This window comes from Pongo pygmaeus, chromosome X (assembly GCF_028885625.2).
Source record: "Pongo pygmaeus isolate AG05252 chromosome X, NHGRI_mPonPyg2-v2.0_pri, whole genome shotgun sequence".
NCBI lineage: Eukaryota > Metazoa > Chordata > Mammalia > Primates > Hominidae > Pongo > Pongo pygmaeus.
In genome coordinates, this window is record NC_072396.2 from 74778012 (window position 1) to 74790055 (window position 12044).

Consider the following 12044-nt stretch of genomic DNA (forward strand, 5'->3'; position numbering starts at 1 on the left):
TGGAGGCAGAAATGTTTGAGTCCGCCATTTCAGGCTTGGGATGAAGAACCTTCTGTAACCTCTGTCTTGTCTGGTACATCCCCCCTCTGCAGTCCAACTTCCTCACGTAGGGTTTAGTTTGTGACTTAAGGGTTAATAAGTGTTCTGGCAAAATCTTAGTCTTAGGAGTTCTATTAAGTCAGAAACTTGCTGCATTTGCTCCCATTTTGTCTTTCCAGCTCTTTGGGCTCATCTCTGGACTTAGTGGACTGTTCCAGCTAAGATAAAAATGCTTCTGTTTAAATGGTAGTTATTACGGCGTGAGTCCTTTATGTGTTCAGCATTATTCTTTGTGCCATTTGAATTAGGCCTTGAAAGATGGAGTAGCGATTGTGGTTTAATCAAAAGACCATGAGATTTGGATCAGGAGAGTCACTGTCTCTGTGACCTTTGGGCAGGTCACTTTACCCCTGAGCCCAGTGGAGATCGTAAAAATAGTAACAGCTTCTTTGAAGGGCGGTTGTGAGGATTAAATATGACAATGCAAAAAGAAGTTCTTTGCAAATGATAAAGTGCTACACAGAAAGTTATTCTCAGTAGAGGTGGAGATGTAGTCCTTGTAAGCCATGGGAAAATAGACTGTACCAAGGCACAAATGCGGGAAATTGCAATTTGTGTCCAGGGAACATTTAAATTGCCCACTTTGGCTAGAGTGGCAGTGGTAGCTGGGAATAGAGCTTTCAACAGGGTTGACCCTGGCCATGAATGTCAGGCCAGGCAGTCAGTGAAAAACCAGAGGGGGACATTAATTGGAGCATGGCCTGTGAAAATGAATCTGGAGGGGTGTGTGTGACTGGATGAGAAGAGAAAAGAGCCTGGAGGTAAGGAACACTGGAGTGTTCTCATATCTAGGCATAAAGGGTAGGACAAGAACTTGAACTAAAGTAGGAACCAGGGGGATGGAAAGGAGAGGCTGGCTGGAAGAGACAGTGTGAAGAAGATAGTCTGTCTCTGTGCCCAATAAAGAGAGAAAAGGAATTTTATTTTATTTTTTAAGATGGAGTCTTGCACTGTCGCCAAGGCTGGAGTGCAGTGGCGCGATCTCGGCTCACTGCAAGCTCCGCCTGCTGGATTCACACCGTTCTCCTGCCTCAGCCTCCCGAGTAGCTGGGACTACAGGCACCCACCATCACGCCCAGCTAATTTTTTGTATTTTTAATAGAGACGGGGTTTCACCGTGTTAGCCAGGATGGTCTCGATCTCCTGACCTTGTGATCCGCCTGCCTCGGCCTCCCAAAGTGCCAGGATTACAGGAGTGAGCCACCGCACCCAGCCAAGAAGAGGAATTTTAAAATGTCTTTGAGGTTTTTCAGCCAATTGTAACACAAGTTTGATAACTGAACACACGTTTAGCTGGAGATACATTCATGTTAATCAGTTGGAAGTTTGCACTGGGCAATTGTAAATTCAGAACTAGGTCTCAGGAGAGAGCTCCAGAGTGCAGATACAGATGTGGGGATAAGTCTCGTTGAGGTTGAAACCATGGGCTTTACACCTCTGAGGGTTGCAAAGAGAGAAGAGAAAAGGCTACAAATGAAGGCTTGGGAAATGCCCTCATCTAAGGAGCTGGATGGAAGAGGGAGCGACAGGTTTTCAGGGTCTCTTGACAAGATGCTTACGTGTGCATTCCTTCTCTCTCTTTAGCTACATAAACCTCAGTTGAATTTATCTTTGCAGGACTCCTAAGTGCAAAGTCCCTGGATGTTTCTTGCAAGACCTTGAAAAGTCAAAGAAATACTCTGGAAAAAATTTACAGCGAAATAAGGATGAATTGGTTCAGAGAATCTACGACCTGTTTAACAGATCCGTCTGTGATAAAAAGGTAGGATCAATGAATGAGCACTGATTGAGCACCTGCTATACACCAGTACTCTTGGTGCTGTGAGGTGTGCTAACCATGTATGCTTCCTGCCCTTGAGCAGAGGCAGTTGAGGTCGGGAGATGAGCCCTGGTACAGGTGAAAGCAATAGAGAATGTGTATGAGTTATAATGTACAGGACAGATGGCTGTTACCACAGGAAATCAGCAGAGGGAGAAATCACTGAGAGCCTCAACAGCCAGGAAGTAAGATTACCTGGAGGAAGTGAGACTCTGCTTCTTAAAGGATGGTAAGTGGCAAACAGGATGGGGGAGAGGGAGAGTTGAGGCTCGACAATCAGGAAGAGAGGATTCTTGTGGAAGGATAATGGAAAAGAGCTGTATGACCTTGAACAAGTTACTTGACTTCAGTTTGCCTCAGTTTCTTCATCTGTAAAATGGGGACAACACGGTACGTATTACCTCATAGGATTATTGTTACGCTTACATAAGTTAATACACATGCAGTGCCTAGAACAGGGCCTAGGACATAGTAAGCTCTTATTTTTTGATAGTGTAGGACTGGATACTGGAGGGCCTTGGGAATCAGGTTGGAGGAGGTGAAATTTACATCAGTAGGCACCACTGCACAGGGATGGGGTGCATCAGGGAGTGAATGAAATTAACCTGCTGAAAGAAATTAACCTGACACTAACCTGTGGGTATGGACTGGATTGGAGAAAATCTGGAGGCAGAGAGACCTATTGGTCATTAGATTTTTCAGACTTTATCATCTCTGGTGACAAGACTTTATGGAGGGAAGTTCTTACATATTCCTAAAGGTTCCCCAGCCTTTGATGCCCTTCTGGATGACAGTGGTGTCACATCAGATGGGTGGAAACTGAAGTGTTCTGAGTTGCATTTTCAGTCCAGCCTCGCCCACCTCAGCAGGGTTGTCCTTCTCTCCTTGGCTGCCCTAAGGACAAGAGACCCAAGTCCTGCACTCACGTGTTCTATCAGTCTCCCTTGTGTCCTGATTGCCTGTTTGTTGTCTTTACCCAGACGTCAATGTGGCTTTTATTCTCCTCAGAATGTTTTGATTTGTGTGTTCTTTGAATAAACTTCTTCTCAAACTTGCTCTGAGCCAAGAACCTGGGGGAGAAGGTTCCTTTTCCTTTTTATTAGAGGGTAAAAAACTCTGGAGTTAATATTTTCTGGTCTGCTTAAAACTGCTTTCTGGGCCCGGCGTGGTGGCTCACTCTTGTAATCCCAGCACTTTGGGAGACCAAGGCAGGTGGATCACCTGAGGTCAGGAGTTCGAGACCAGCCTGACCAACATGGTGAAACCCTGTGTCTACTAAATACGAAAAATTAGCTGGGTGTGGTGGCGCATGCCTGTAATCCCAGCTACTTGGGAGGCGGAGGCAGGAGAATCACTTGAACCTGGGAAGCAGAGGTTGCAGTGGGCTGAGTTTGCGCCATTGCACTCCAGCCTGGGCAACAAGAGCTAAAACTCCTTCTCAAAAACAAAAAAACAAAAAAAACCAAAACAGCTTTCTGATTCCTTTCATTTGCGTTTCATTCTCAGCTGCCAGAGAAACTACCCATAGGCTGGAATAACAAGATGGTGAAAACTGCTGGCTTATGCAGCACTGGTGAGATGTGGTACCCAAAGAGGCAGCGCTTTGCCAAGATCCAGATTAGCTTGAAAGTCTGCGACTCTGCAGGTGATGGCAGGAGTGTGGCAGCTTCACCACCATGCTCTTTCTTTCTGACACCGTGCCTGTGAAATTACTCCTAGTTGGTAGCCTGTGTCACAGCTCGAACTGTCATTCTTGGGTGGGCAGGCATGCTGTGTGTTGCTTAGAGGACATAGTTATTGGATGTCTCACCATCCCTGTGAATCAAACCTATCGATCTTTATACCAGGCCTGCCTTTCTCTCTGCATTTCCCCTTTGCCAGCAGTGGCATCTTCCTTCTCTCAGGAGCTGAGGTTCAAGGTCCCCTCTGTCTAGCCAATCACCAAATCTTCCTTCACGGTAGCTCACCATTCCTTCTCTATCTGTGCCTCCATCCAAGGACAGCCCCTCATCCCTGCTCCATTTGATCTCCCATATGCCACTACATTGCTTTCCTGCTGAGAAACCAGGGCTTTTCAAGGCCTGGAGCCTGGCTTTTGAGGCCATTGTAATCTGCTCCTGTTTGGCTTGGCCAATCTTGTCTCTCAGTATTCTACCACTAGCCCATGCCCCAGACAGGCTCTCTTCACACTGGCCTTCAAAACATACCACAGGCTGGGTGTGGTGGCACACATCTGTAGTCCCAGCTATTTGGGAGGCTGAGGTGAGAGGCTCGCTTGAGCCCAGGAGTTTGAGGCCGTAGTACACTATGATCACACCTGTGAATAGCAGTTTCACTCCAGCCTGGGCAACATAGCGAGACTCAGTCTCTAAAATGTTTTTAAAAATGTGCCACATACTCATGTTTTGCCACACCCAGAATGGCCTTTCTAACTTTGCAAATTCAATCAATTAGTAAGAAACCCTGAGATCTCAATTTCACCATGGAGCTTCTCCTAACCAAATCCCACGGCCATAGCGATTGCTCCCCACCCTGTCCACCTCTGTTCCTGGAGGGCAGAAACTAGATCTTGTCCTGATGTTTTTCTAGTAGTGCCTCACAAAAAAATGAGCATGTTGGAGCTGCTCTGAAAAGACCTGCTCACTGAAGGCTCTTTGCCATAAACAATGTCGGGTTGAAGTAGGTTCACTATTAACTTTGAGAATCCTGGGAAGGTAACACTCGTGCTTGCCTGCATGTGCTTCTTTAAGATAGCCTTGTGTCTGGTGGCGCTGAAAGTCGAGGGGTTGTTGGGTAGCAGATAAGAAGAGGATTGGGGCTGGGTGTGGTGGCTCACGCCTGTAATCCCAGCACTTAGGGAGGCCGAGGTGGGTGGATCACCTGAGGTCAGGAGTTTGGGACCAGCCTGGCCAACATGGCGAAACCCCATCTCTACTTAAAAAAAAAAAAAGGATTGGTTTTAGTGCTCACAATTTCTTTTCATTCTTCTTTCAAGACCGAATCCGGGATACCTTGATCCATGAAATGTGCCATGCTGCCTCCTGGCTGATTGATGGTATCCATGATTCTCATGGTGACACATGGAAGTATTATGCCAGGAAATCCAACAGGATACACCCGGAGCTGCCCAGGGTCACCCGTTGCCATAACTATAAGATTAACTACAAGGTCCATTATGAATGTACTGGGTGCAAAACGAGGTAAGACTCTTCTCAGACTTTTCCCAGTTACGTTTTGCTGGGGCCTCCAAGTGGCTCTTCAGTGATTTTTTAAGTAGATGGCTGTCTGAACTGAGGAGGAGAACCTCTCTCCTCCTTTCCACGTTCTCTTTCTCCTTTCTCTTCCATAATTTGAGCCGGCCTGACCACTGCTGCCACTTGGTGCCCGGGTCTCTGACAACCCAGAGAAAATTATTGCTTTGGGCCCAAGGCCAACATCTCAGAGCTGATGCTGAGGTGCAGTGACTGATTATTTTGTTGTGTGTTGTTCCATTCCTTCCCAGGATTGGCCGCTACACCAAATCGTTGGACACCAGCCGCTTCACCTGTGCCAAATGCAAGGGGTCTCTGGTCATGGTGCCATCAACTCAGAAAGATGGGACCCGTCTTGTGCCCCACGTGTGACCATTTGCTGTGTATGTGCAGAAGTATTATAGAAAAGTTATGCAGGAGATGGCTAGGATTAGCCTTGGGGATGTGATAAAAACACTTGGCAGGAATTACAAGGCAATGAAGAATTCTTAAGGTTATCTGAGAGTATATTCATGTGAGCTATATCCTTTACTGGTAAGAAGTTTTAGAAAAGTTTGTTTAGTGAAGTTAGGAATATTAGAATTTAGGTACTGTTAAGTAATAATATTAGAATTTAAGATTCATGTTATTAACGATGATTGACCTTAACCAGGGACTCTATTGCTAACCATTCTGTGCCCTTAACAGGGTATTTCTGAAGCCCTTGGGATCTACCTTGGGTCTTACTTGAGTTCCATATTTTTCACATGTAGGACAAAATGCAAAAGAAAAGTGAGTTTTCAAGAGTGGCAGGTTGAGAGAGAGGAGAATGCTAGAAAGAGGACAAGTTTGAGAGGCAACACTTAAACACCAGGGCTACTGTGACATCTATGTAGACAGGAAAGTCAAACGTGTTTCATAAAATTCGTTGCTGATGGTATTGATTGAAACTATCTGAGCCATGTAATCAAAAAATAAAAGTTTTCTGCATCTCGCTTGTTAGCAAAGTCTGTTCATTGAATCCCTGCACCTAGAGCAGAACAGACCCTCTGGTCTTTTGTCCAAAACTCCGAACATCTGAAGCCCTCCAGGACTCATCTAGAGGAGCGTGCCGCACTCCGTGTTTCTCTCTGGATTTCTGTGACTGCCCATAAGGACTTAGCAGCCTCCCTACTTCTTGGAGTGATTCAGGATGCGGTTTGGGATCCACGTTGTATTCATTTCCTATGGTTGCCACAACAAATTACCACAAGCATAGTGGCTTAAAACAACACACATTTACAGTTCTGGAGGTCAGATAGTTCATCACCGGTGTCACTGGGCTAAAATCAGGGTGTTGACAGGGCTGTGTACCTTCCTGGAGGCTCTGGGGGAGAATCTGTTGCCTTGTATTTTCCTTTCTGGTTTTTTTGAGACAGAGTCTTGCTCTGTCACCCAGGCTGGAGTGCAGTGGCACGATCTTGGCTCACTGCAACCTCTGCCTCCTGCTTTCAAGTGATTCTCCTGCCTCAGCCTCCCGAGTAGCTGCGATTACAGGCACCTGCCACCATGCCCGGCTAATTTTTGTAGTTTTAGTAGAGACAGGGTTTCACCGTGTTGGCCAGGCTGGTCTGGAATTCCTGACCTCGAGTGATCCACACGCCTTGGCTTCCCAAAGTGCTAGCATTATAGTCGCGAGCCACTTCACCCAGCCTTTTCTGCCTTTTAGAGGCTGCTCACATTTCCTGGGTTCATGGTCCCGTCCTCCAGAGGCAGCAACAGCTCCCTCTCTGACTCCCCTGCTGCCTCTCTCTTTCACTTTTATTTTTATTTATTTATTTATTTTCATGAGATGGAGTCTCACTGTCGCCCAGGCTGGAGTGCAGTAGTGCGATCTCGGTTCACTTTAACCTCCGCCTCCTGGGTTCAAGTGATTCTCCTGCCTCAGCCTCCTGAGTAGCTGGGATTACAGGCATGCACCACTGTGCTCAGCTAATTTTTGTGTTTTTATTAGAGACGGGGTTTAGCCATGCTGGCTAGGCTGGTCTCGAACTCCCGACCTCAAGTGATCCGCCTGCCTCAGTCTCCCAAAGTGCTGGGATTTAAGGTGTGAGCCACTGCTCCCGGCGCCTCTTTCACTTTTAAAGGACCCCTGTGGTTACTTTGGGCCCACCTGGATAATCCAGGAGCCTCTTCTTCAAGTCAGCTGATTGGCAACCTCAATTCCCTTTTGCCATCTAAGGTAACATAGTCACAAGCTCTGGGGGTTAGCCCGGGGACATCTTGGGCGCCACGTTTTCAGCCGGCCACAAGCATCTTGACTACCCTGATACTTTTTCTAGGCAGGGTGCGTTCTGTCATTTCCCTTCCTTTCTTCATTTTGTAAAAGCTTGGAGTGTCTAGTGGCCACAAAGCGGGATGGTGTGTTTATGTGGTGGGATGAGCTTCCCCAGGTAACTCTTCAGATTCTTCCTCCCCATTCCCACCTCTGGCCGTTTCTGCAGTTTCAGCAGGGGCGCAGCTGGCCTGTGAAACGATCCTAGCACATTAGTGACTTAATTAGGGGACACTGACAGTGTAGTAGACCCACCTTGTCACCTTCTGTTTTAACTCAGCCCTGTCACTTGCCTTTCTGGGAAACCCCAGTTATTTCTTTCCCTCACTTCAGCCTCATTGATAGCCCTGGAAAAATGCTCCCCACAGCCCGCCTCCAGGTGGCTGTGTGCTAATGACTGTTGACAAGTCATCCGGCCTTGCTTTTCTTCAAGCCCACAGCCATTTCCCTAGTAAGCGCTTGTATCACTCACCTGAAAAACCAGTAGGGCCTTCTGACTGGTCTCCAATACCATCGCCTGATCCCAAATTACCTTTCAGTCTTACTTTCAGCCTTCCCACCGTTGCTACTGCCCTCCCTTATGCCTGGAAATACTATTTGCCCTTTAAGTCTTCAAGAAGCCTTCCCAAATGGCTCCAGCCTTCAGTGCCCTGAGCTCTGGGTTCACTGTGCCACTTATTTGCCCCATGGCCCAGGCTGCTGGGTTTCGCTAGTTTCGCACACATCTTGCCTCCTGTCCTGAGCTGCCGGAGTGCAGAGCTCTCATGTTCATGTCTGATGGCCCCTTCCCCAATTATGCCAACCAGCTGCCTAACTGCTCACTCTGCACCCATGTACTTGGGTGTTTCCCTGTGAGTAGAACAGGAGTGCCCACGAGGGCAGAGACAAAGCTGCAGACAGACATTGATGAAGGCAGGATGGGCTGGCACAGACCCAGGGCCAGGCAGGGAGAACCAGGAAGTGCCCCTGGAGCCCAGGTGGGCTGACTGTAACGATGCACGAACATGCCCTGGTCCTGACGATCTTGTTTATTGAAAAGTTTTAAGCAGGATTTTAGACATAAAAATAAAAGAGCAAATACAGAGGTCTTGGGCACCATGGCCACAGTCACTGCTGGGCTGGAGGCCTGGGCTGTGGCTTCATGGGGCAGCGCCCTCTATGCCATGCCTTGTACTCCCCGCACTTGGGGAAGGTGAAGTTTTAGTTTCCAAATGAGAAGGGCAGTGGGGCTCCAGGCAGCCACCTCGGGCGGCAGGATGGGGCTTGGCAGCTAAGGAGCAGCAATGGTGCAGTCCTCAGAGCTGGGAGGATGGCTTCCCCGGAGACCTGGTGGTGCTGGGGCTGCCAGTGAGTCCCGGGAGCGAGGATATGGGGAGAGCCAGAGCCAGAGCCGGCAGAGGGAGGGAGGAGCCTGGAATGCGGGGAAGTCAGACTGTGGGCGAAAGAGGAGCCTGGATTCCGGCCTCACAAGCCCGAGTAGGAGGCCTCTGAGGTCTCAGACCAGGATGAATCCCGGCGGGAAGACGATGGCTGCCTCTGGAGCCCTCTCTGGTTGGGGCAGCCCAGGCGCAAGAGCAGCATCCACATCCGCTCCCGGAACTTGACCCCTACAAAGGCATAGAGCAGCGGGTTGAGGCAGCAGTGCATGTAGCCCAGGCCTGAGGTGACCGACTTGGCCACGTCTACCCTGCTTTCTCGGCCACAGTTGCGGGCCAAAGCGCCCAGGTCCATGAGGATGTCCACCAGCACCACCAGGTGATAGGGGGTCCAGCAGAGGGCAAAGGCCACCACGACCACCACCACCAGCCGCATGGCCCGCAGGCGCCGCTGGCCCCTGGAGACCAGCAGCACGGCCAGGATGTGGGCATAGCAGTAGGCCATGACCAGCAGGGGCAGCAGAAAGCCAGCCACCAGCTGCAGCACCCGCAGAGCCGTGCGGCCCACCTGTGGGAAGTTGTATTGGCAGTGGGTGGCTTTGAGGCGCTCGTCGTGGTGGGCCGACAGGAAGATGAAGTCTGGGAGGGCGAAAAGCAGGCAGAGCCCCCAGACAGCCAGGCAGGTGAGGGTCACGCGGGCCGGGGGCCCCCGGCGGTAGAGCTGGGTGGCATGCACTATGTTCAGGTAGCGGTCAAAGCTGATGCAGGCCAGCAGGAGGGCCCCTGCGTAGAAGTTGATGTTGAAGAGGGCACCTGCCACTTTGCAGAGGCCAGAGCCAAAGACCCACTGGACAGCAGCGTCCACTGCCCAGAGCGGGAGTGTCAGCACCAGCAGCGTGTCTGCTACAGCTAGGTGGAGCAGGAAGGTGTCGGTGCTGCTCAGGGCTGCCCGCCGGCTCAGCAGCACGGCTGCCACTGCGCCATTGCCCAGCAGCCCCAGCAGAAAGAGGAGGCTGTAGAGGGCCGGCAGGAAGGCCCGGTCGAAGTTCAGGCTGAAGTCCTGTGGGCAGGGCGGAGAGGTACAGCACAAGTCGCTCTCGTTTCCTCCGTAGTCATAGGAAGAGCTGAAGTTCTCCAGGAGGGCGGCAACCTCGGCGTCATTTAGCACTTGGTGGTCACTCACCTGTGAGGGAGGGAACGGGGAGGAAGGGGCTGTGTAAAGGCCTGGCAGGAACTCTTTTGTGATTGAGTCTGATTTAGTCTGTGTTTTACTCCTAGCAGCTCCTCCTGTAACTGTCCTCGCCAGTCTTCCAGGGCCATACTTCCTCAACTCCATCCGCTCAGCCTGGGCTCTGGGATAGTGACTTCCCTTCTCAAAGGCTGCTTCTCTCGCACTCTTCTGCGTGATCCCATTGGCCCAGGGACCCCTGGGCAGGAAGAAGAGCGTCCCTCCAGTGCCCAGAGCCCTCTCTGCCCACTGTCCTCTCTCTCCCTGCTCTCCCTTCACGGCTTGCCTTGCGTCCTCAGTGCCCCACCCCCAACACATAGTTCAACCACCTTCCTCCCCAGCGCCTCTCCACAATCCCCTTTTCCAGTCACTGACCCTCCTCTTCCCTCCTCGGCCCTTGTCCGGGGACCCCAACTTCCTGCCCCCCCCCCCGTGTGGCCTCTCTACAAGTCACCACGCCCCCCAAATGCATGCGGTCTGCCCAGTCCTTCCCCCTCCCTACACTGATGCTTGCACGGCCATTTAGCTGTCCACGAGGGGAATCCCCCACTGAGTTTGAGAAGGAATCTTCTTTATCCCCTCACCCCCAGCACTACGGACCTGCAGGTCTCCCCAGTGCCAATTCAATCCAGCACGCAAGAGTTAAAGTTCCAAGTCTCCTGAAGGGAACCTTCGAGTCTACTTGCCCCCCGCCCCCCATTTTGCAGACGAGACACCAAAGCCAGAGAGGAGAGGAGAGGCACCCAGGGTCAGTGGCCAAGCTGGGTTCCCAATTCCCCAGTGCTGTTTCTGCCACAACCCATGTGGCCTCCACCTACTCACCCAACCCTGTGGTGACCCTGGGCTGTGGGCCAGCCCTGGCATTCCCCTAGTGCCCCGGGTTTTCCACTTCGAACTCTGTCCTGGCCTGGCTGGCCAGCAGCACTTACCTCAAGGACCATGGCTGGGCTGGTGCTCTGGCTGCTGGGTGGTGTGCTGCCTGCCCCTCTGCTTTGGTGCTTGTGGTTGGAAACCTGCAGTCACAGAGGAAGTGGGAGTTTCAGGCAGTTCTCAGCAGCAGCCTCTTCCAGGGAGTTACCTCTACCAGACCTCCCTAAACCTTAGACCGCAGAGTTTCCGTGACTGGGTGAAATCTCTCTGGAGGAGCTGGCTACAAGCTTGGGACCAGAAAAGCTGGGCAGAGGATGACTGGCTGGGGGCAGGTCCTTTGAGAAGAGAGGTCTGAAGAGGAAGCAATGCAGCTGAGAAGTGAAGGGCAACCCTGCTGCCTGCACTGGTAGGGCCAGTGCTCCATAGATTGGAACTCATCTGTCCTGGCCTTGAGTTGATCTTTGCATGACTGTAAAGGCTGGGTAGAGCAATAAGTCTGCAGAGGAGATCCACCTTCTTAAAAATTTCAGCCAGGTGCAGTGGCTCATTCCTGTAATCCCAGCTACTGGGGAGGCTGAGGCAAGAGGATCACTTAAGGCCAAGAGTTTGAGACCAGCCTGGGCAACATAGCGAGGCTCCATCTCTTCCAAAAATAAAAAAAGCCAGCCGGGCATGGTGCCATGTACCTGTAGTCCTAACTACTTGGAAGCCTGAGACAGGAGGATTGCTTGAGCCCGGGAGTTCAAGTCTGCCTTGACCTATAATTGTACCATTGTACTCCAGCCTGGTGACAGAGTGAGACCCTGTCTCTTAAAAAAGGAATTAAAATATTTTTTAAAAAGCCGTTACACTAAATCTAGCTTTTTACCACCACCCCTCCCTGCTAATCAGTGGGGAAAAGGAAAGGGAACTACCAGTAATGAACTTGCTATGTGCTAGACATTGCTTTAGGTGCTTTCTCCGACACTGCCTTATTTCAACCACACCACTCACTTGTGAAGTGCGGGGTTATCTGCATGGATGATTCAGAAAGGGGACAGGCCTTCCCCAGACACGGCAATTAAAGGTGGGCGTGAGGATTGATCCCACAGCTGTCTGATTCTCCTTT

The 12044-nt window shown here is 50.6% G+C and overlaps 2 protein-coding genes across 9 annotated transcripts in view; one reads left to right on the forward strand and one right to left on the reverse strand.

Annotated features, from left to right (window-relative positions):
• The window catches only part of GCNA (germ cell nuclear acidic peptidase), a 35356-nt gene extending 29213 nt beyond the window's left edge, over positions 1–6143 (forward strand). For all 6 annotated transcript variants that reach the window (XM_054470808.2, XM_054470809.2, XM_054470811.2 and 3 more), the window contains 4 exons: positions 1717–1861; positions 3425–3563; positions 4914–5118; positions 5421–6143. In XM_054470808.2, coding sequence (XP_054326783.1) covers positions 1717–1861; positions 3425–3563; positions 4914–5118; positions 5421–5541 — 610 coding nt within the window. In that variant the 3' untranslated portion in view covers positions 5542–6143. The remainder of the gene's footprint in view (positions 1–1716; positions 1862–3424; positions 3564–4913; positions 5119–5420) is intronic.
• Positions 6144–8386: 2243 nt separating this feature from the next.
• On the reverse strand, positions 8387–11789 carry CXCR3 (C-X-C motif chemokine receptor 3). Of its 3 annotated transcripts, XM_054470814.1 has the most exons (3): positions 11623–11789; positions 10996–11079; positions 8387–10021 (listed from the first exon to the last, which is right to left on the reverse strand). In XM_054470814.1, exons 2-3 carry the CDS (start codon positions 11005–11007, stop codon positions 8927–8929), a joined length of 1107 nt encoding a protein of 368 aa, XP_054326789.1. In that variant the 5' UTR covers positions 11008–11079; positions 11623–11789; the 3' UTR covers positions 8387–8926. The 3 variants fall into 3 exon arrangements, with proteins under 3 accessions (XP_054326789.1, XP_054326788.1, XP_054326790.1); XM_054470813.1 differs by lacking the exon at positions 11623–11789 and having other exon boundaries at positions 10996–11596; XM_054470815.1 differs by lacking the exons at positions 10996–11079; positions 11623–11789 and having other exon boundaries at positions 8387–9069; positions 9407–10374.
• Between the last annotated feature and the right edge of the window lie 255 nt (positions 11790–12044).